Consider the following 25,137-nt stretch of genomic DNA (forward strand, 5'->3'; position numbering starts at 1 on the left):
CTGGATGATCCGAAATTACAGAGATACATCAGATTCAATATCAGGCTTCTATAAAGTGAAAAAAGGTGTGTAGTTTTTTTTTAAATTTTTGTGTAAGCTTGGTTTAACGGAATTCAAAGGGCATAGTAAAGCATTATTATCGGTAACTGATGCCCCGAGGAAAGAAAATGCAAACACCTAGTAAGGAACCTGAAAGCTCTAGCATGACTCATGAAGAAGAGGAAGAAATGCTACATGATATATCAAAATTACAAGAACAAGTGCAACAAATGTCACGCTCACAAAAGCTAACAGAAGCTAAGATAAGTGGCGTGGAATCTAAGATAAATGGCGTGGAATCTAAGGTAAATGGCGTGGAATCTAAGATAAAGGGCATGGAAGCTAAGATGGATGGCATGGAAGCTAAGGTGAATGGCATGGACACTAAAATTGATGGCATGGATGATAAGATGGATGAATTGAAGAAGTTGCTACAAGAAAGGGTCACTAATGGTGAAAAGGTAGTAAAGGAAACTCATGATGAGAACAAAAGAAATGTTAATCATGATTCCATAGACTCTAATGTTGGATCGAAGACTCACCATGTTCCAAAAATCGATATGAGGAAGTTTGATGGCAAGGATCCCGCCACATGGATATTACAGATGGAGCAATTCTTCGATCTCAATAATGTGCAAAACCCACAAAAGGTACGTATGGCAACTTTATATTTGGAACCAAATCAGTTTGTATGGTATCAATGGCTTTGTTCTCGTAAACAATTTATCACTTGGGCAATTTTTACGGAAGAATTGATAGCACATTATGAGGATACAAAAAGCAACACTTTTTTTAGCCAATTGATAAGTCTCAAACAAAAGGGTTCAATAATGGAGCACATTGAGGAGTTCCAAAAATTGAACATAAGGGTAAAAGATATTCCAGAGGAGCATAGGATTGATGTGTTCATAGGGTCTTTAAAGGATAATATCCAACATGATGTGCGCCTTTGGGAACCTGATTCATTAGAGAAGGCATTCAGGTTAGCAAGAAAAATGGAAAGCAAAATTATGGCAACTAGGAAGCATACCGTTCACAACTATAAAGATGGAAGTGTTGTTGCCCATAGTCTTCCACAACCTACAAGGTTGACACCACAACAATTGGAAGAAAAAAGAGCAAAAGGGCTTTGTTACAATTGTGATAGCAAATACACAAAAGGTCATAAGTGTGGTGAGAAGAAATTATTCTACATAGATTGTGAAGAGGAAGAAGAAAAGGAGCAAGAAAGGTCAAAAGAAGAGAGTATATTCCAGGAACAAAGCCTAGTTGAAGAACAAATAAATCCGACCATATCTTGTAATGCATTGGCGGGAATTACCACTCCTCAAACCATCAAGATAGAAGGACAAATCAAGAAAAAAAAGGTAATAGTGTTGATTGATTCAGGAAGCACCCACAATTTTATTCATTGTAGGGTAGCAAAAGAATTGAATTGCTTCCTATATCCAGCACCAGAGTGTCAAGTGATGATTGCAAATGGAGGAACAATAAATTGCTCTGGAAAGTGCCATAATATCAAGCTATCCATGGGAGAATATGTATTGACTAGCCCAATGCTTTCCATTCCAATGGGAGGTGCGGATGTTGTACTAGGAGTCCAATGGCTACAATCCTTGGGTACAATAGCTTTTAATTTTCAAGAACTTTTCATCAAATTTTCTTCGGAAGGAAAGGAAGTTGAATTAAGGGGTATTGCAGGGAAACCAGGAAAGATAATCAGCTCTAATGGTATGACAAAGCTTCTAAAAAAGGAGCAAAGAGGTGTAATTGCACAATTATGCTCGCTAGATGTTTCCACATTGGAATCATCTATTTCTCCAGATCTCCAAAAAGTCTTGGACAATCATTCCAAGGTATTTGAGACTCCCAAGGGTCTCCCACCTATGCGTGATCATGATCATGCTATTCATCTGATTCCAGGAAGTGTTCCTCCAAACATCAGGCCGTACAGATATCCCTATGTCCAAAAAAGTGAAATTGAACGTATGGTTGCAGAAATGCTAGAGGCTGGTATAATTCAACCGAGTCAAAGTTCTTTCTCAGCTCCAGTAGTATTGGTGCACAAGAAGGATGGATCATGGCGCATGTGTCCAGATTATAGGGAGCTCAACAAGCTCACTATTAAAGATAAGTTCCCCATTCCTGTTATTGATGAATTACTGGATGAATTGCATGGATCAATTTACTTCACCAAGTTGGATCTTCGTTCGGGATATCATCAAATCAGAATGAAGATTGAAGACATTCCAAAAACGGCATTTAGAACTCATGAGGGTCATTATGAATTTTTGGTCATGCCTTTTGGCCTTACCAATGCACCTTCAACATTTCAAGGTTTGATGAATTCAATTTTCAAACCATTCCTTAGAAAATTTGTGTTAGTATTTTTTGATGATATACTAATCTACAGCAAGTCTTGGAAGGATCATGTTGAACATGTTGACAGGGTGCTACAACTATTGGAGGAAAAACAATTATATGCAAAAAGATCCAAATGTTTCTTTGGAGTCCAGGAGGTGGAATATTTGGGTCATATTGTATCTCATGAAGGAGTTAAGGTAGACCCTAGCAAAATTAAAGCCATTAAGGAATGGAAAATCCCCACATCCATAAAGCATCTGCGAGGATTTCTTGGGTTGACAGGGTATTATCGCAAGTTTGTTAAGAATTATGGGAGAATAGCAGCACCTCTAACAACATTATTGAAGAAAGATTCATTTTCATGGACTCCGGAAGCAACAAAGGCCTTTGAAAATCTTAAAGAGGCAATGTGCCAAGCACCGGTCTTAGCTACACCGGACTTCACAAAAACCTTTATTGTGGAATGTGATGCTTCAGGAAATGGAATTGGTGCTGTTCTAATGCAAGATGAAAGACCCATTGCTTTTGAAAGTCGTCCAATCAAGGGAAAGTTTTTAAGCAAAGCTATTTATGAGAAGGAAATGTTGGCAATACTCCATGCACTTAAGAAATGGCGACCCTACCTAATGGGAAGACACTTCAAGGTAAAAACGGATCATGATAGCCTTAAATACTTTTTAGAACAAAGATTATCCTCTGAAGAGCAACAAAAGTGGGTCACAAAGATGTTGGGTTATGACTTTGAAATCATCTACAAAAAAGGGAAGCAAAATGTGGTGGCAGATGCACTCTCAAGAAAGGATGAGGATGTGGAAGCATTGTTGTGTGCCATTTCTATTATCCAACCAGATTGGATAAACGAAGCAAGGGAGGAATGGAAGAATGACGAAGAAGTGTGGGCACTTATTCGAAAGCTACAACAAGATTCCAGTACTTCTGATACATTTAGCTGGAAAAATGATTCGTTATGGTACAAAGATCGCTTATACCTCTGTAAGAATTCCCAGCTAAAACAAAAGATTCTTATGGAATTGCACACTTCTCCCTTAGGAGGGCACTCAGGATTTTTAAAAACTTACCACAGGGTTAAGAAGGAATTTTTTTGGGATGGCCTTAAATCAGATATTCAAAAGTTTGTGGCAGAATGTTTGGTTTGCCAGCAAAATAAAGTTGAAACAATTAAGACACCGGGTCTATTACAACCTTTATCCATTCCAAGCCAACGTTGGGAGGAGGTTTCAATGGATTTTATCACAGGTTTACCCAAGTCTGAGGGAAAGAGTGTCATCATGGTGGTAGTTGACAGACTTACCAAGTATGCACACTTTTGTGCATTATCACATCCATTTAAAGCCAGTACAGTTTCTACTGCATTTATGGAAACAGTTCAAAAGCTACATGGAAACCCAAAGATTATTGTAAGTGACAGAGATCCCATTTTCACTGGAAATTTTTGGACAGAATTATTTTCCTGTCTTGGTACTCAGTTAGCTCATAGCTCATCTTATCATCCTCAATCTGATGGGCAAACTGAGATAGTAAACAAATGTTTGGAAGGATATCTTCGTTGCTTTGTATCTGATAAACAGACACAATGGGTCAAATGGTTGCCTCTGGCTGAATGGTGGTATAACACTTCCTTCCATAAAGCAACAAAAATGACCCCATTTATGGCACTTTATGGGTATCAACCACCATCCATCACATCATATTTAAGAGAAAATTCTAAGGTTCAGGCAGTGGAACATCACATCGAACATCAACAACAAGTCCTCCAACTCTTAAAGGATAACCTCGTGTTGGCACAAAATAGAATGAAACAACAGGCAGATCAACATCGCAGTGAAAGAAGTTTTGAAGTAGGTGATTGGGTATTCCTACGGCTACAACCATATAAGCAAATGTCCCTAAAGCAAGCTAAGAAGGATAATAAATTGTCACCAAAGTATTATGGTCCATACAAGGTGTTGCAAAAGATTGGTACTATGGCATACAAATTGGAGCTTCCTGCAGCTTCTCGATTGCACCCAGTCTTCAATGTTTCATGTTAAAAGAAGGTTATAGGTGAGAAGCTTCCAATTCAAACAATATTGCCAGAACTTGATGAGGAAGGAAAAATTATATTGGAACCAGAAGCAGTCACAGAAACAAGAACTCGACAGCTACGAAATCGATCAATTTCAGAGTATCTTATCAAGTGGAAGAACTTATCCGCTGAAGATTCCACATGGGAGGATGAGAATTTTATGCAGAAGTATCCAGAACTACTCAAGCGTTGAGGACAACACTTTTTTGAAGGAGAGGGGCATGTTGGGTCCCTATAATACTAGTGATTACCCCATTACTATTGTAGTTATACCCCTTATTTATATTGTTGTGCCCCTATTACCCCCATATTGTTATTTCTGTGCCCCATAGAATCCCTCTATTGTTATTTTTGTGGCTTTATATTATTATTGTTAGGTCGGCTGGATTACATGGTGACTCCTTAGACTCCTATATATAGAAAGGAGGTTTTGTCATTTGTATCATCCAAGAATTGTTCATTTATGTAATGTAAAGGAGGTTGCCCCCTCGAAGAGGCTGAATTCTAAGTCGTGGATCTCTCTTTTCTATCTTTTTGTGAGCTGGTTTCATAACAGATATCTTCGAGGCACAATCACTCATGGACTGAGATACACAATCGAAGATGTGAGGTTGCATGGTTATTCTGATGTTGATTAGGCTGGCAGTGTGGTGGATCGCAACAGAACTTCTAGATGTTGTTTTTCTTTGGGTTCTGCTTCGATATCCTGGATGAGCAGGAAGCAGAAATCAGTTGCCTTGAGCACCACCGAGGTTGAATACTTAGCTACTAGTATGGCCTCCTGTGAAGTTGTCTGGTTGAGGAAGCTCTTGGGTGAGCTATTTGGACATGTGTTGGATACCACCGTGATCCTCTGCGATAACCAGAGTGGGATCCGATTATCAGAGAATCTCATGTTTCATGATCGCTCCAAGCATATAGATATCAGGTACCAATTTATCCGGGATATGGTGCAACGAAGAGCAATAAAGCTCCATCACATTGGGACTAATGAGCAGGTCGTCAATATTCTGACAAAGCCCCTGAGGAAGGTCAAGTTCTTGGCCTTCCAAGAACGATTTGGAGTCGTGGAGAGACCCTCTTATGAGGGTTCTGTATGAGATGGACATTGAGCTCCAGGAGCTCTAGGGGGCTTGGAGTACTTCTTGGAGCAATGAGAAACCATAGGGTGAGTGGTTCAGCCTTCTCCTAGTGGTTTGTTGTGTACAGAGTGAGTGGTCCAGCCTTCCCTTGCAATAACCCTTAGTGACATGTAGGCAGGGTGAGTGGTTCATCCTTCTCCTACTAAGACATCCTACCCATGCAGTCTGGGACTCATGAGAAGTACCTTTCATTTGGCCAATGAGTAGGGAAATGAGGATAAGGACCATAGTACTACCGATGGACGCATCATGTACTACCGTACTCCCTATGCTAGGATGACCGACATTGATCTGGGATCAATTGGAACCGACTTTGGGTCAGTAAGAGTGGTATGAAACACCCTCTTTTGATTGGAACTGACTTCGGGTCAGTAAGAGTGGTATGACACACTCTCCTTTGATTGGGACTGACTTCGGGTCAATAGGGACATGATATGATACATTCTCGATCACTTCTTCTTTATAGTTCAGCAGAGCAGAGCAGTGCATTGATGGCAGAGATAGTACAGATTGGCAAATGGATTAGCAGATGGAGTTCTCCCTAGTTGAGAGGGAGTGTTAAAATTGGCAACTATGGCCAAAATCCACATGGGTCATCTTATTTATGACCGCGAATATTTTTCTTGGATTCCTCTCTCCGAAAAGTGTAGGATTGATCTAAAGATCATCCAATTCTGACATGTACAAATGAAGTTATGAATTTATTTTGATTATGGTCAAATTGTCAAGGTCAGCCAGTGAACTTATGTAGGCTCAGAAGCCCAACACTCACGTCTATTCATCCTCAACGTTGCATATAAATAGACGATGACTTAGCCGTATTTGGACACACTCATCTTCACACTTCTCTCTCTCTCTCCTCATTGATTAGGTACAGATTTCTAGGCCTCTCTCTCTCCACATGTCCGAAATATCAAGAGAGCGAAATTTTAGGAGGCCAAATTTCAGGAGACCGAATTTCTGGACAGTTTGACCAAGCGTTGACCAAGATGTGTTGACCTCCTTTGACTGCGTTTTTGTGGGGGCTATCTCCTTTTGGGCAGGCCGCATTTCTGGGCACAGAAATCGAGGCTAAATGTTGAATGTTGACCAGCGTTGACAGCAGCTAGGGCTGACCGCAGGTGGGCTGTTTGACCAGACTTTGACTGGGCTGAATTTGACTGTTTTGAGGGCTGTTTTATCTTGCTGTTTGGAGGCTGAAGTTGACTGAAGTTGACCAATGCGTTGAGGGTCAAATCTTCCCTGCTGACCAATATTGACTTTTCTGATTAGGGCTCTTTTGCTGCTGTTATAAATTATCAGATTTTTAAATTGTATCATCTCTCTCTGCTGAACTATTGAAGACTAAAAGAAGATTTGATCAAGGGTTTCCCCACATTGGGGCTTGTCCCTGGCTGGTGCCACATCTTGTGTCCTCTTGTCTTGGCTTGTCTTCCACTGTTTATGTTTATGTTCTATCTGCATTTTACTATCATGTTGATGTGATCGCTAATCGGAATATTGACACTGGGCTAATAAAGAAATTGAAATAAAATTGCTCTAAAGCATAGAACATACCATTGTTGCCTAAAATTAACAATCATGCTTGTTCCTTTTTCAAGAAACAAAGAAATGGTTGGAGCGCATTTTCATAAGCTCTAGGGCAAGCTGGGGGTTACAAAAGGGCTCCCGTTAGTATCATGGGCATATACACATTAACAAGTAATCAAGGAGGTTGAGGCTTCTAGATATAAGAGCACAAAGGGCAACTCTTCTCAGTAAAAGGGAAGTATGCGTAGAGAATGGGGAGTTGCCATGGCAAGTTTTATTTTAGAACCAAACTCACCAAGCGCAACACCTCTACAGTATTAAAGGTCCTTTCCAGTTGTGTGACATAATAGAAATGGCACAGATATTTTGTAATTACAACTTCTACCACACTGCAAAGGGTGTGGACCGCTTGGTAGAGTGTGTCTAGGTTTTTAGCTTGGCAGTTTAGCAGATTTCATGATGCTTTGAAGTTGGAATCAAGACTGTTTTGGACATTCTTATCTTCCAGTGCACAGGTCAAACTCTTGCTGAGTTTTCATATGAAAAGACGAAGTAGGAAGGGTATGTTTTGTGGAAGAACCTATGGAAACATGAGCAACAACATTCTCATACCTAGAAGGCTCTTAACCACACCCAAAAGTTTACTGGTTTGTATAGATTTGTGTTAATGACCTTTGTTTCATGATTCATAAAGAGTGTCTTTCTAAAACACAACTGCATTGGTTAGGTCGATGCTTGAGAGATTGGAGTTAAAGGAAAGGCAAGCCTTTTTACATCTATGTGACAGAGGATCTGATACAGTTAGGGGCACTACTGACATTATCCCTTGCTTGAACAAATGGTGGGGTTTGGAGGATCCTAAGGCACAAAGGTTGAGGAGGTAGTACATATGGAAAGCACATTCTTCTTTTAAGAAAGAAGTTTGGGGTTCGCTCCTCCTCCAACAAGGGTCAGTTGTCAAAAGTAGGCTTCATAGAGAAAATGTGACAAATGTTGCTTGTGTTTTGTACAGAAGGAAGAAATGATAGTGCATGCTTCTTGGAGATGACAGGTTGTGAAGATGTCCTGGACATGGTTTCCGGCAGACTTATTTCTTCTTTACTACCCCGCTTTTGTGGTAAGGCCCTCTTCTAGGTGACACAGGGATGATTTGGGACAGCTGAAGATAATTGTCATTTGTGGCTTTCAATAGAGTTGACTACTATTGCATTTTTATGGAAACATTAAAGTTACTTTTCACAAGAACTCCCTTTTTCTTTTAGCCTGAAGGATTTGAGTACTTTCAAACAGGAGTTGGCTATGCTTGTTGAGTCCCTTTCTGTTGGTGTGCAAGTTAATATGCTTGCCTTTTTTCGCTTCTCTAGGGCAGGATTTTCCCAATACCACTGTTGTCAGTGATGCAATTTTTATGTTCCTTGATGTACTGATTTAACCTCTGAAGTAATGCATGCATGATTTCCCAAAAGAAAATGATTTTGAATATTATAGATAGGTTTTTCTAAAGAGGATATTTTAAGGTGTTCATGCTTCGTTTTGCCTTTTCTTTTGGAAAGATATGGCTGGAATTCCATCCTGGGTGTATCGAACACAGATCTCATACAAATCCATAGCATATCCTAGCCCACTAAGGATCCAGCTACATGCAAGACAGACGTGGACAAATCCCTGAGGCATCTGGCATCACAGCATATAACTGATGCACAGTTCTAATGAACCAAGTCAACCCAAGAAAAATATTGCCTCTGGGAAAATCCATTAATTCATACAAAGACATGATCACTAATGCTGGAAATATTATTTATTCATGTCCAATATTGTTTCTCCTTTTTGGAATCATACTGGCATCATCTGCCACAGATAATTGTCTGAAAACTTTTAGAGTTCTAAATCAGACACAATTTCAATCAGAAACATATGGTGTGAATGATCCAGAAGATCTGTATAAATGTATAATAGGTACCTTATGTTTGACACTAGTAAGATGTGATGTCAATGATATCTGGAAGCATGTCTGAATCTTTCTTGACCAGACCCTGACACACAGCTTTGCACAATATATCTGACATATAACAATAGCACTGCTGTTTACAAATGGCTTGATTATTTTCTTTGATGTCACACTGCCTACAAGTTTCTACTCCACTTCAACCTGAGTTATCCATGACAATAGAGCTATTAATCCTGTAATGGAATTTTTAATCATAGAGACGTCCTGCATATGCTTATACAGAAACAGAAATTCCAACTACATAGCACACAAGTGCATCAAACAGATGTGAAATCCAATAGCTAAATAACAAAATGTTGTCCAATACATCCTATGGTAGAATGGTCTATAAACAGAATCCAAAATTTTCAAAGAGATTAAAGTTCACCAGTCTAAAGTATGACTATGCTTTCATAAGAACCATCTACTTTGCCTAAAACAATACATAAACTATTTCCCCTCACCAAATGAAAAACCTTCCGATAAATAACTCAATCAGACTACTACAGTTGCTTGAACTGTAAACTACATTCAGTCACCATAATCATGGCTACTATGAATAGTTGCAAATTAAGTATATCATAATCACTATGGCCTTGCAACTGATGTTCAGATTAAACATGGCTATAGTAGACTGCATAGGTCTATGTTTCACTGAGTTTTTGGGGACTGTGAGACAGAAGTGCACGGGAAAGATTTTCAGGAAAAGCTGGAGAGACCTCCCAAATTTCAGGGAATGCCACACCAAAATTTATTTTAAAAATAAATAAATAAATAAAAATTAAAAATATAAAAATAGTATAATATATTCCAGCTATATATTAATATTTCACAGTATTCTAATTGCAATTCTATCTGTTGGTTTCCAAATTGAATGTTACACTGGGATTAGGGAAGAAGCATGTCACCGAATCATGATAAGAGGAAGCTCTAATATATATAATGATGGGTGTCCATTGGGCAGTCATCACCACAATGACCTGATGGGCATTTTCCTACCCTGCGTGTGTGTATTGCCATTGTGGCTTATGTTGGGCCTGTGCCTTCTTGGACCTCGTTCCAATTGTAACTAGAGCTGGCACTGTACAAGCATCCTCATTCTCACCTAAATGCTAGACAATGAGATCAGTTTACTTTCAAACTTTCAGTCTAACAGACTGTTTCCCATATATATATATAAAGAGAAGTCCAATTGTCCCCAATTCCATCAATGGGCATTTTAGTGTTGAGAAATCAAGGGCAGCTAGATTAGGGTGATATCTCTTTACTTTGATAACTGCTTGTGATGTTCTTTTACTTAACTTTGATGTATTTGTAGTTATCTTCTTCTTTACTTGATTATTATAGTGTTCTTATCATCAAACAGCTACCAAACTATGAAGATCAATGAGACAAGAGAACACAAAATATAGGCTACTAGCCAGAGCCAAAGCCTCTCCTCTTGAGAGGAAAACCCACAAAAATTCTTCTCTTCATATAGAATCTTCAAATGACGAATTTCAAGACCTAAGCCCCAAGACAAAGACCCCCCCCCAAACAAAATCAAGTGAATCTCTCCTTTGATGAACCTTCTCTTCCTCAAAGTCAACACAAGTCAAACTGCTTGTAAACTTCAGATTTCGTCCTCTACTTCAGATTTTCGGCCACTGCTACAGGTCTGTAATTTTCGGCCTCTACTGCAGAAACCCTAGCTTGCATGTGTACAAAAATGACGGTGAAATTCACCTTCTCTCTCCTTCGCTTGGATTGCTTCTTTCTTCTTGGCAATTCCCACTTGCAAACTTGATACTTACGGCACCAAAATTCGGCTTATTTGGAGGTCTGACATTTCTGTTTTGCTACAGCAGAATGATGCCCTAACTCTTCGCATGTGTGGAAGGATTTAACCCAAAACAGTCCTCAAGAATTTCAGCTTCTCTTCTTTTACCTTTTCTAGCTCTTTAGACTTCTTTCCTTCTTGGATTGAACTTGTTCTCTTGCATAATCGAATGTGTTGGATGTGTCTTCAAATGAGGTCAAGTACCTCTTATATATAGGCTTCCCTTGGAGTTCGAACTGTCATAATGAGGCCGACTTGTCCTTTCTTGTAGGCCGACTTGTTGATGGCTAGGTCGACTTGATCTTGGAGGGTCTTTATGACACAAATTGACTTACATAAATTCCTTTGACTTGATACATGATGCCCAATAGGGTCTTTTAAATATTACAATGACTCTTTGACTTATTTGACTCAATGACAAAGCCCTAGAAGCACACAATGGGTGCTTGGACTAAAAAAAAATTAACCTAGAGCATGAAACCCATGCTATAAAAATAATAATAATAATATATTTTCTTTTCTCTTTACATTAAATACATAAAATCAAAAGTACATAAGACATTATGAAGACCGAACCTAGTTACATTTTTCAACACCTAGCACTCCCACAGAACCAGGAAAGGGGACATCCATGCATTTTGGGGGTGGCAGGAACACATTCCCCCGTCCCTGTGATGCAGGAAATACAAAGGATGCATCCCCACCACACAGTCCCATTCAAATCACCAGCACCTTAGCTTTTCACAAATATTGACAAGAATATATAATGAGTTTTAAATGCTAATTTCAGTGATTCAACTGTTTCCTATAACAATGCTCTCAAGCTACTTCCAATGATGATGAGCAATATTTGAGGCACATCTAGCTTATTCTTGTAGACAGACTTTGGAGCATATATATTTTGCCCTTTGGGATTACAGATCATAAGATATAAATGTCAATATCAAGATGTTGATCCAAAAAAAAAGGAAGAACCTAAATAGAACAGTTGAAAAGAGCACTGTGAAAACACCAGATGATAACATTGAAGAAATTAATGGTAAAACCATAAATATGACAATTCCTCAGATCAACAAAACCTTGCCCTATCAGCATCTAAGCTAGAAAACATTTACTATTATTATTTTTGTAAATTACCTACCGCTTCAAGTACATGTTGGAGACCACCGCTTCCAAAGGAGTGCCCACAAGTTAATATTGTCGCATCATCCATAAGTACACCTCTGGTACATAGAATTATAGAATAGGAAACAATTAGCATAAAAACATGAAATAAGCCCTATAAAACAATATCAGATCGAATTGTGAACTAGCCGTCAGCACTCTGAACACTAAATATTTCACAGTTGAGCAGAACAAACTCAAAATACAGCTATCACTAAATATGCAATGCAGATCCATGTACAATTATTTGTAGCATAACTTTCAGAAATTACAATGCTCCTAAAGAATAGTATGAAATGTATTTCAAACAAAATTCTAGTAAACAAAAATGCAAAGCATAGTTCAAAATTTGTATGGAAAAGGCTTAAAACCCTAAAAATGAACCACGAATACTGCAGACCAATAATATGACTCTGCCAATGTATGCCACATTTCATACCTTTCATGAAACATGTATAATATTGAAGAAACACCTAAGATTAGCATTGTATTATATACGTAGATTTCAATTGAACCAGAAATAACACTTAATGTACTTTTAAATTCTAAGAAACAGGCACTGAACAAGCTGCCACAAATCATGAATGAACTTTGCATATGCTAAATATTACTACAATATTCAACAAACAACCAAACTTCTTACAAGGTATTTTAACTGAATATCAATTCAATGACTGTAGCACCTCCAAACAGAACTAACAAACTTAAAACTCAGAAAATTGTTGAAAAAACTTAAAACGTGATATAAAACGAGAATAATCTTAGCTGAACAAATTCAAAAACTAATAAGAGACTCGTGCTGGTTCATGGAGTTGCACATCAACTATTAGGCATATTAACAGTGTTCCATGCGGATGTGCTCCCCGCATTTCCCGCACTCCAGGGGCAGGGGGGACCTAGAGAAATGTTTCTTCATGCCGCACCTTTGGGGGAAACTCGAGAAAATGCATCAGGAAACATTTCCCTAGTGTGTGGGACATGTTTCCCCAAAAGGTGGGCATATAGGTGCTCCCCCACTAGCAGGGGATTGCCTGAGCGCCCCCAGCCTTGATCTTTTTGTCCAACAACCCTTTAAGATAGAACAAAGATAGGGGATAGAGCTTTGAGGAGTTTGTGACTTTGGAAATTAATGGTAACCTTGGTAATTAATGGTAATAGTAAGTGATAACCTTGAGAATGCTACTAGAGATTCTATCAATAGGTGGTGTCCCATAACCTTGTTGTGTCACCTATAAAATTATCGCTAAGGCTATGGCATTGCACGTAAGAGATGATGCTAAGAAGATTGTGTAAGGAGCAGATTAGCTTTGTACAAGGGTGCTTTACTCTAGATAATGTGATCTTAGCTCGATAGGCTATGCAGTGGGCCAAGGAGATTAGCTAGCAAGCTCTCTTTTTGAAGATTGACCTCCACAAAAACCTATGATCAAATTGACTAGACATTCATTACTGGTATGTTGATCTGCCTGGGCTTTGCTTTGCAATGTGTAGAGATGGTCAGTACCCTATTTTTGTGCCTCTGCATTTGTTTCAACAAATAAGACATTGTCTCCCCATATTCATCTCTTCAAATATACCAGGAAAGAATGCTCCTTGGCACCCAATCTTTTATGTGTTGACAACAAAAGCCCTTGGTTGTTTGTTGGAATCAGCCTGTTTACAAAGACGATTATGGGGAGTATCTCTCCAAGATAATCCTGAGATAGTGAACAATCATTCTATAGATGATTCGCTCCAGATTGTGCAAGTTGCTCAGGATTCCATGGTTGGTGCTAGAGGATGTTTGTAAGTATTTTATGAGGCCCTAAGGACTATAATGAGTGATCATAAAATAAGTTATTGGTTGGTTGGTCTTGATGAGCCCTCCATGGATTTTGACAACACGGAATTTTGTTTGCTCCAGTGTGATTGTTAGATATCTTGGCATCCCATTTAGTGTGGATCTTTCTTCGGTTCCCATGAAGGATTAGTGTCTAAAGCGATTATAGTGTAAGCTTCTCTTATGGCAATATAACAATCTTCCAATTGTTGGCAAGTTGATTGTGGTGAGAAAAATTCTCTAGGCTTCTCATATCGACTATGTGTCTTGCAGAATACCTAGTAGGGTTCAGTTACATCAATCATAAATTCCTACACTCATACTCATGGGCCAAGTATGGACCTTAGCCACGAGGTCTACCTACAATTCCTCGGGATGTTTGTATTATGCCCAAGGATGAGGGAGGTCTAGCATTGAATAGTGTAGCAACTCAAGGAAGTATTCCGGTATCTAGGTGGGTGGTTAGGTGTTTGAAGGGGTCCTCTCAATGACCAGTCTTGTTAAGGCATTAGTTGCTTTCAATGCCATTATGTTGGCCAAATCAAGGGAGTTGCTTTAGGCTTTGTAATATCAGCTCATCTCCACCTAGTTTTCAAATAGCTACATCTCTTATCTTCAAAAGTATCTAGTCAGCATGGACAAAGGTCACTGGTTTGGTAAGGTAGTAAGATGTTAGACAGTCAAGCGAGGTGGGATTTAGCTAGAAGGTTGATCTGTAGCCAAAAGTTGCAGCATACTTGTGTTGTTGATTTCACTTGCTTTCAAGCACAACAATTGAGTAAGAAAAAGAATACCCTATGGAAGGATTTGTGGGATGCCACTTCTTGCTCTTGGAAGGATTGGTGTTCCTTAAGCTCTCAGGCATGGTCTTATCTTGCAGGAGGATCTATCAAAATAAACAATGATATGTCAAAGCCCTTTTGGCATGATTGGGAGCAGTGTTTTACGAAACGGCCGTACCGAAACGGAAACGGCCGTTTCGTTCCGTTTCATTAAAAAAAATTCTGACCCGGCCTTTGACCCGGCTCGGCTGGCCGAGTCAGCTATGACTCGGCCGAGTCAGCCAATGACTCGGCCGGGTCATAGCTGACCCGGTCAACCCGGCCGGGTCCTGTCAAAAAACGGCCGTTTCGTTCAAGTTTCCATATGATCTAGGCTGGTAACTGGTTATATCATTCTGAAGTTATTATATTTAGAAACATAATTTTCAACAGGGGTCCTACAGTCGTTACTTTGTGCTAGAGCTTTGGCACTAACTTTTGTGGTGCCATTGCGGGAACCATTGTGTTTGCTACTTCATCGACAGAGTTATTGTTTTTTATCAGAGTTGGACGTGGATCAATTGATCCGTCTTTGGCTCTAGTCAAAGCCAAAAATTGCTACGCCTTATGTTTGGTGTCAGCAGGCCAATGAAGGCTAATGCAGGCCAGATAGGTTAATGGGATGGTGAAAAAGGGCAGAATCAGATATTAATTGCATCCAGAGAATGTCAAGCATTAAATTCTAGCCAAACTCCTGACGAGGTGCTCAGCACAACTATGTTATTTCCACCAATATGATATACAGCTAAAAATTTGAAGCATTGGCAAAGTAGATTTCATGAATCAGTACAGTGAATATGAGAAAGCTAACTAGTTAGAAATGTTATATTTCTATTAGCTGACATATGCCATAAATCTACATATGCCATAAAGCCTACATATGCCATAAATCTTTTTGGTCCAGCATTGACAACCAAAAGTTTATAAAGAATGCTCAAATAAAGGGTCCATGTTAAAAAGTGATGAAAAATAATATACATCATTGTGCACTATGGAAGAATGATCAAGAAGAAAGTGAAATCCTACAATCGTGGGAGCATCCCCTTACTAGGGGAATGGATGGCAGGGAAGTTGGGAAGAGTTAGTCTTGGAGATGATCCATGGATAAGCTGTTTTCAACACTACATACTCTTGAAACCCTTGAAATTATTTCTAAACAAACAAGGAGTTGCATCATTTAGAAGATATGGAAACTTGAATGAAAATCTTTAAAATTATGTTTAAAATATTTAAAATTATGTTTTTTTATAAAAAAATAAATATTTAATGTATTTTTTACAACGACCGAGTCATTGAAATCGAGCCGGCCGAGTCATTGCCGTTTCCGAGTCCGAGTCCGAGTCGATCCTCGGCCGAATCCGAATCCGAGTCCGTTTTGTAAAACACTGATTGGGAGTGGAGTTTTGGGCATCCCTTAGTTAAGTTTGATTCTCATAGATTTTACTCCATTCTTCATGAATGCAATAAGCTTAGTCTAGTGCTTAATGCGTAGTGGTTGTCTCCTGAAGCTGAGAGCCATTGAATCCAGAAAATGCATACTGTATGATCAATGTGAGTGTCTTACAAGCTTCGAGTATTTGCTTGGCTGCTGATTTATTAGGGCATTCCTTCTGAGGTCCCCTAGCAAAGAATGGCCTCTCAAATGGGCTTTTCCCTTACTATCTCATGGAAAAACGTGAAGCATTTATTTTGGGATTGTCATTTGGCTAGGTCATGTTGGGAGCATGTTCAAACATATCTATCCACTATTCTTCAACGGTGGTTACTTCCAATATATATGTTCCAATAAGAAGTATATATTCAAAATTTCAAACACATATGTTCCAATATTGAGTATGTTGCAACAAAAGAAAGTATGTGACATGTCAAATTAAAATGGGTTCACTTTTAAATGCATTGTGTTTATCAATTTAAAATGTGAAGTAGACATTATTTTTGTTTCAGATAACATGTCAAAAAAATAATGTTATGAGTTAATCCATTATAAATTTGAGGGGATAAATGTATGTCGTGCCTTATCAAGCAAGTATACTTTGTTAGTGGTGCTTTATTGTTAACCAAAAATTTCTCTGCATCCATATTCATTATCAAGTCAACATAGATTTTCTTAATATTCTGCCGAGTTTCCGGGACAGGGAAAAGCGGGAGCGAGGATACGCACAAGGGAGACGTATATAAGCAACCCCAAAATTTAGGGAATTTTCGGGGAAACGGAGGGATGTCATAGTCTTCAAAATTAAAAATTTAATATATAAAAATAAATAAAAAATAAAATAAAAAAATCCCAAAAATATGTCAATAACTAAATAGAAAATCTTAATAATTATGAAATGTACATCTAAAGACTAAATATGATCATCATTACTTATTAGACTATTATCATTTATGAATTATCATTTGACATTTCTGCATTGCAAATCTAAAAGTAAATTACTAAATTGAATCCATCATTTGACATTATGCAATGTTCCTTCTAAATTCATCGTTTGGCGTGATGCAAGGTACATCTAAATTAAATTAATAAATTCATCATTTGACAATTGAAATTATTCAATGTGCATCAAATTTTCAAAAACGATAAAAAGTAAATTCATCATATGACAATGACATTGACATTATGTTGAAGTCTAAAATAGCCATAGTCTAAAATAGCCATAGAATACTAAACTAAAAGTAAACATAAAAAGCACTGAGCATGAAATACTAGTAAATTTCTCAAAAAGTACTAAATAATATTAATAAGTAGTAAATACTAAGTCTTAAGTTTTAATATACTTTAAGTTTTTTTATTTTGTTATTGTTTTTATTTTATTTTTTAAGTTTTAAGTTTTAATATAATAGAATTTATTTATTTATTTAAAAAAAATAATAAGTTTTAAGTTTTAATATAGTTTAATTTTTTTTCCATTTTTTGTTTTTATTCATATATTTAAATTTGTATTTTTTTTTTTTTTTTAATGTTTTATTAAAATTATTAGACAAAAAATGGGCGTCCCACTTGCATCCCCCCGACATCCCCCCTGCAAAGGTTGCGTTTCGTCGCAAGAAAAACGTCCCTTGGAGTTTCCTTGAGTTTCCCCAAAAAGGAAACGTTTCCCCGTCCTCGGAGCGTGGGGGAGCACCGGGGCGCATCTCCCACCCTGGGGGACGTGTCCCCATGGAACACTGGATTTTCTTATTATAGACAATACTTTGTTACTAAAGGATCTTTACAAGAGAAGCCCTCAGGGGACAGCTCAATTGGCGATGGCCATCAAAATGAAGTGTTATGTACGAGGAGGTTTGAAGCTCAAATCCCCCTGATTCACCTATGTCTGTGGAAGGGGCATACGTAAGCACCTAGGGGTTGTAGTGGTAGCGATCGAAATTGACCTAGTGTCATGCGAGTACAAAACCAGCTCAGTTGTTGATTCCTCTAGCCATTATAATAAAAATAAAAACTTTACAGAAGCCAAAATTGCCCATTACAAAGTGGATTACTGATCCTATTATAGTACTTATTATGTTGATGGGTTTAATTATTAGAATGTAAATTTAGGTCATGTCAATATTTTTGAGTCTTGGGCAAGCAAATATCCAATTAACCTTTCATGTGTTTTAACCCCAATTACTTCCATCAAGCATTTGTTAAGAATCAATTCAAGATCTTTATTTGCAAATCTTGTTAAAGACAAGAGTCCCTATCAAACAACTTGTTTAAGACCATAAAGATTAAGTAAAGGTTTACCAAAGAATTGTTATACATAGCCATAGAAGATTTAGTATCGCCATGAAATGTCAAAGTTGAAAACATACATTATTTACACACCCTTTTCTCTCTACATAGCAAAAAAATGGAAGGATGTTAGCCTAGGCCTAAGGGTTACATTTTCAACAACATTGCAAGAAAATATGGTAGACAAAAAGTTAAGAAAAAGGATGTGAATGGATTGCTTAACTACAAACAACCAATAGGATAGTTTTATTGGTATAGGAGACTACTAGAGCAAGAAAAAGGCCTCCCAGCTCCAACCACCAATCCACCAAATCAACTCACTTTCATCGTGCTTGTTTGAATAACATAAGAATCAAGGTGAGCCACAAAAAATACATTATTTTAGAGAATTGATGCCTCTAGCAACTAGTTTTAGAAGCATTTTCATAAATGTAAGAGACAAAAGGGCGAGACTTTGATTTGTGTGTGCAAGTTATTGACAAAGGTTACCTTTAGTGTTCTATCATCTATAGTGACACTAAGATCAAGGGGATTACATGTACTTTAGGACAAGGTACCTCATTAGTGTCAAAGGAAATGTTGAGACAATCCTTCCTCCCTAAAGTATCTTAAAATTGTATAGTAAAGCCAATATATTAATGCATCTTATGTGATTATAATGTCATATTTAACAAGTCAAATGATTAATTGTACAGGTAGGTGAAATACACAATGAATTCATAATGCTTTAAATAGACATTGCATTGGCTTACCTTAAGCTCTCATGATGCATCTTCATACACATGATGAATGTGCTTGGCTTTTGTTTTGTTAGTTTTTGGCAACTCGGAGGCAATTTTTGCATTAACAATGCCTAACATGTAGAAGCAAACCAGCATGTTTCATTCTCTGAGCATTTTACTTTATAAAGTGATTTTATAAAGTTAAAAAGTGACTTTATGAGTTTATTAAAATCATGTAACTTTTATTAGTTACTTTATGAGATTATAAAAGTACATTGTACTTTTCTATTATTAAAGTGACTTTAAGTTTTAAAGTTACTGTGTCATAAAATACATGGGAACTTTTATATTATTAAAGTGACTTTATGTGTTGAAAATGCAGCGAGTGAAGGTCTTCTGTCTTGTGCCTTAGCCAATGAAGACCTCAATTTGTCTCTCTAGCATGAGTGTGAGCTCATGAGTAAAACTTCAGTTACGATGAGTTTATTTCCAATTCACTGGAATGATCATCAAGATGGCATGCATAGAGTTGGAGCTTCAATTAAGAGGAGTCTTCATCAGTTTTACTACAGAACGAGGTGGCAGTCACAAGTTCATTTAGAGCGAGTTAGTCTCCAATCTTGATTGAAGGAAGAATGAGTTAAAACTACAAGTGTTGATTGGAGAGAGAAAGAGTATCACTCTCAGTTAACTCGCTATAAGAACTCGACTTCTAAAATTGAATTGGGCCTTCCTTGCATGCTCAAATTGGGTCTATAAAGAGGAGGACGAAGGCACATAATTCACACAAGTTTGTGAGATCATTCTTTGATTGTGGAGAGCGCACAATTAAGAATCAATTGTCCACAAGGATTTAAGAGATTTTTCCCTACAAAATAGGAGCAGATTTGTGCTAGGAAATAGGGCCTCTTGTGCGCTAGGAAATAAGGCCACAAGTGCGCTAAGATTTAGGAGCTCCTTGTGCGCTAGGAAATAGGAGAAATGCGCGAGGAAATAGGGGCTCCAGTGTGCAAGGAAGTAGCAGTTGGGATCAAGCAAGAAGCGGGGCAAGTCAAGGCTATTCATTAGGGGAATAGTGGTGTGTTAGAGGGCCGAGATCAAGCAGTGATCAAGGCAGGCCGAGATCAAGCAGTGATCAAGGCAGGCCGAGATCAAGCAGTGATCAAGGCAGGCCGAGATCAAGCAGTGATCAAGGCAGGCCAAGATCAATTGTATCAGCTAAGATTAGTGAGTAGAAGCAGAACACTTTCTCAGAGACAGATTGCTTTGTAATAGATTAAATTTCTCAAGAACAATCAATAAAATACAACAACAAAGGAAGCAAGTTTTCCCATTTGGGCTTCTTAGGTAAACAAGCGTGTCAATTTGTGTGATTGTGTTTTTATCTCTCGATTATTTTATGTTGCTTATAAGTTGTTAAGAAACTTTGTATCTTGGTGAAAGTAAATTTGGTTTTTGTTTCCAATTGCCTTGTTTTCAATACTTCATCTAAGTAGTTGCAAAGTTTCGAGAAAATTAGCATAAAGACCAACACCAAATTGATCAGTTAGTGAAGAGCGCAGATCAATCATGAAGGTTTGCGTTGGAGTTTTGAAGAGCAGTGTTTGGATAGGAATATCGTGTTCCAAGGACTAAGGGTAGATCATTGTTTAGAGGGAGCCTCTAACTTTTGCTCATGGAAGCAGTGGATCTCAGTGGTGTTGGAAGATAATGGGATGCTATAATTTCTAAAGCAACAAATAGCTCCACCTCAAGATGCCCAACAATTGGTCCAACATAACAAGAATGACAACAAGGCCAGGGGGATCATTCTTGAGGGGGTCAAAGACCATATTCTCCCTCATCTCCATGGGAAGAAGACAGCCTACGAGATGTGGAAAGCAATCATAGATTTGTATCAAGGTTCCAGTTATGCCAAGAAGCTTGCTCTGAAGGACAAGCTAAGAAATATCAGGATGAGCAACAGAGAGCCCAACATCAAGTATCTTTCCAAGTTGATTCAAGTTCAAGATGAGCTAGGTGGAGTGGGTGGGGCTGTAGCAGACAGTAACCTTGTGAGTCTTGCACTTTTGGGACTTCATAAGTCTTGAGAGAATTTTCAAGATGTAGTCAGTGGCAAAGAGAATATTCCCAACTGGGAAAGGTTGTAGTCAAATTGCATCCAAGAAGAAATCCGGAGAAGGACGAGAGTTGGTGGATCAGCAAAGAGAGAGGACAAGGAGAACTTTGCCTTGGCAAGCAAAGGTAGCAGAGCCAAGGGCAAGAGGGGCCAAGGAGAGGCAGAGTCCAATTAGAAAGGTGAGAAAAAGAAGGATCTAAGCAGGATCAAGTAATTCCATTGCCATGAATTCGGGCACTATGCCACTAAATGTCCTAATCGTAAGAAAGAGTCCAATAAGGATTATGTGGCTGCATCAGTTGAGGTAGATGTGCTTTCTTCTCAATTCAAGAAAGATTTCTCACTAATAACTTGCATCGCAAGCTTAGTAGGTAGCAACATATGCTATATTGATTCAGGAGCATCCTTCCATATGACCGGGAACAAGGAATATTTCAACCACGGTACCACCTGAAGGAGGACATGTAATTCATATTGAGCTAGGAGATGATGGCACGTAAGAGACTAAGGGAGTTGGTATTGTTAGTTTTGAGAGGGAGTCAATGAGCTCTCTTCATCTCAAAGATGTCCTCTAAGTTCTAGGCCTGGAGAAGAATCTTGTTTCTGTTGCCACCCTAGAGGATAAGGGTTATGATGTCATCTTCAGCAAAGGTAAGGCTTACCTCAAGCACGTAGCTTCTAGATGTATGAGGCAGACAGGTGTGAGTATGAAGAATCCATACTTGCTACAGGTTGAGACAAGCACAACCTTGAGTAGCAACGCAAGAAGTGTGCAGAGTAGAGACGTGAGGTTTGAGGAAGACAAAGCCCTGAGGGAGCCCTTGGAGAGAGAGCAGATTGAAGTACTTGAGGAGGAGCTACTCGCTCCCAAGCAAGAACCTCAGCCAGTATCATAGATTGAGTATCAACTAGATGGCAAAGGGTTGCATAGCAGGATGGCCATGAGTCAACACAAGATCAAGTAGAAAGACCAAGAAGAGTGGAGATAGCCACTCAGTCAATGACTCCCAACATAGGGAGGAGGAGAGCCAAGTGGGTCGAGAGGTTTATTCAGGACGCCTAGGAGCGAGTTAAGAGTCAAGACTCCTAGCTCTATGTTCAGGCAGAGCAAGCTGTGAAAATTCCTAGATCTAACAATCTTAGGAATCCTACTACAACCAGCTGAATCTACTTCACATAGCTTGTAAATTACTTTACAAGCTTATTTCAGATTTCCTCATGAAACATTGAAGTAAATTACTGAAGCAGCCTACACCAATTAAATATGATTCTGAAACATAGAAATTGAGCAAGGAAAATAGAAACACATAGGACACGATTATTTTTGGACAAATAGTCCCCAAAAAAACCCAATGCGAGAAAACCGGTGCGGTAGCTCTGAGGGTTTATTATTATTAAGCTGTAGCAAATTCTGAATACATCATTGAATACCTCACAGGGTGATTAAGTTAAAGAGAGAAACACTATCAAAAGATTTTTGAGTTTACCTCAGACAATCACTGAGAAATCCTAGTTGATCTAGCCCCAAACTGACTGCCCCCCAACTTTTCTGGCTACCTCTACGTCAGCCCAACGTCAAGCTCTCTGGGTGTTGCGTCACTTCTCTGGCTGGTCGATCTGCTGCCCAGGAGATTCGATTTTTGCCTCTCAATCTCACACCCCGGCTCCTGGCTTATGAAAATCGAATTCCTCTGCAAATTTCGAACTCCTCTCTCTCCCTCTGCGTGGCCCTTCTGGCCCTGCGTCAACCTCTGCGTCAAGGCGTCTGGATCACTCTCTGCCTCTCTCTGTTGATGTATCTCCAGCTGAGAATCTCTCTCTCCGGAAGGTGCTATCCCTGCCCCTCAACTTGCAAGAGATCTCTTCAATTGATTTTTCCTCCTGAGAACTTCCCACTTCATAAAATCGATTTCCTCAATCTCTCTGTGTTTTCGAAATGACCCTCAAGCCTCTTCTTATATCTCCCGGTTGGACAACCAACGGCCTATATTAAAACATAATCAAAGGCTCAGATCATTTTGGCTTGATCCATGGATTTTTCTAGAAGTTTCATCCCTGATTAGATTTATACCCATTAATATTTTAATTTTCCTAAGTTTAGACTTAGGAACCCCATTAAAATATTAATTATTTTAATAAAATCACTTCTCGGTGGAATTTCCCAAAACGTTTTGTGGGTTCTTTGGAATACCTGTGCCCAAGCCTCCCTGCAAAATTTGAGGCTCAGAGCACATCCAATGCTACCCCAAATCAACACAAGCAACCACAGAGGTACACCCGGTACATGGCACTAATGACTGAGTTGATAGACTTAGAGCCTTCTTGACATCTTGTTATGACAAGGCAACGTCTCAGTCTCAGCAGGTTTGGCAGGATACCATTGATCCGAATTGGATCCATAAAAAAACTATCAAAGAACCATGATTGTATCAGGTCGGAACAAATCTCTAAGAATTCCAAAATAGCGATAAAAAACACCCTGAACAGTGGCAATGGCAGCCAGCGTGGAACAACGAGGACCTCGGTCAAAGCGCGCTGACCGAGGCCCATGGAGACTGCACGGGAGGTCAAAGTAGCCCCTGGGAGCCCCGGATCGGGAAAAGGAGGTGATTTTTGATGCGCGATTACTGGGCGAACAGGGCCAAAATGGAGGAAGCTCGAGCACTCGGACGCATGGGGAGCCGGAGAACCGCGGGCGAAAAGGCAAAAGCGCTAAAAGGACAAAGGCGGGACCCACACTCTGGAAACCGGCGGTATTGATCAAGGCGCCCTCAAACGGTAAGCGGTTTTGGATGGAAGCGGAGCGATCCCACTCAACGATCGACGCGTGGCAAGCGGAGGTGAGAGAAAACCATTATTGATCGCGCGCTAAAAGTCGAGCAAGTCAACCGCACGAAACGTGCGTATGGCGTCGGATCTGGAGGCCCCAGATCGGATGGCTGAGATCGCGCCTGATGGAGGAAGTGGAATCGACGAGGGAATACGCCATGATTTGTAAAGATTTGAGGTCCGTTTGACCACCATGGTGGAGGAAGACTTCATCCACGACGTAATTGAAGAAACGAACCGACGAAGCAGGTTGGCGCCACTTAGAGGAGGACATGTGGACACTCCCTGCGAGCTGATGATGACGTTGAGTCAGGGAACTCCAAGCGCAGCTGTAGAAGGGGAATCGACAGAGGCAGAAGAGGAACCGAACAGACATGGAAACAAATGGCTTCAAAGCCATGAACAGAGACAGAATACACAGTCAAAAAAAAGCGAAGTCAGTCAGTCAGAGAACCTCGAGAGGAGGACTGAACACAAAGAGACAGAAAACAGAGAAAGAAGGCAGTAAAGCAAAGCAAAAAGAGGATAGAGGGCCGAGCTACCCAGAGGTAGCGTCGAGCACCAGAGGCTTGAGAGATCCGAGCCATCCCAAAGAGGATTTTTCCGGGTTGAGCACCACATTAGGCTCTCCACTGTAGACCTCAAGGTCACAGAGCTGGTAGGCAGAAGAAGTTTGTGTACTCAAGTGGCTTGGGGAATCCAAGAACCACCCTGCCAAGCAAATCTGCTTCAGGAGAACTCACTTTGAATCCCTACATTGTAACTCTCTACTAAAGACACAATAAAATAAGGCCACCACTGAGAGCTGGACCGGAGATGTAGCCCTGAAGAATAGGGTGAACTCCTTATTAACTTCTTGTGTTTTGTGTCTACTTACTATATTTCTCTGTTGTCTTTCCATTTAATTGTCTGTGTATTGGCAATCTGATCGATCTGTTGCTTCAATAACACAGAACACACACCAACACATGAGTTTGTAAT

The 25,137-nt window shown here is 39.3% G+C and overlaps 1 protein-coding gene across 2 annotated transcripts in view; it reads right to left on the reverse strand.

The window, feature by feature from the left end:
- LOC149158080 (uncharacterized) overlaps window positions 1–25,137 on the reverse strand; it is a 211,929-nt gene that overhangs the window by 147,234 nt on the left and 39,558 nt on the right. For both annotated transcript variants that reach the window (XM_089436104.1, XM_089436105.1), the window contains exon 2: window positions 12,109–12,190. In XM_089436104.1, coding sequence (XP_089292230.1) covers window positions 12,109–12,190 — 82 coding nt within the window. The remainder of the gene's footprint in view (window positions 1–12,108; window positions 12,191–25,137) is intronic.

This window comes from Pinus tabuliformis, chromosome 5_2 (assembly GCF_031772625.1).
Source record: "Pinus tabuliformis cultivar Carrire ecotype Pingquan chromosome 5_2, CPIR1, whole genome shotgun sequence".
NCBI lineage: Eukaryota > Viridiplantae > Streptophyta > Pinopsida > Pinales > Pinaceae > Pinus > Pinus tabuliformis.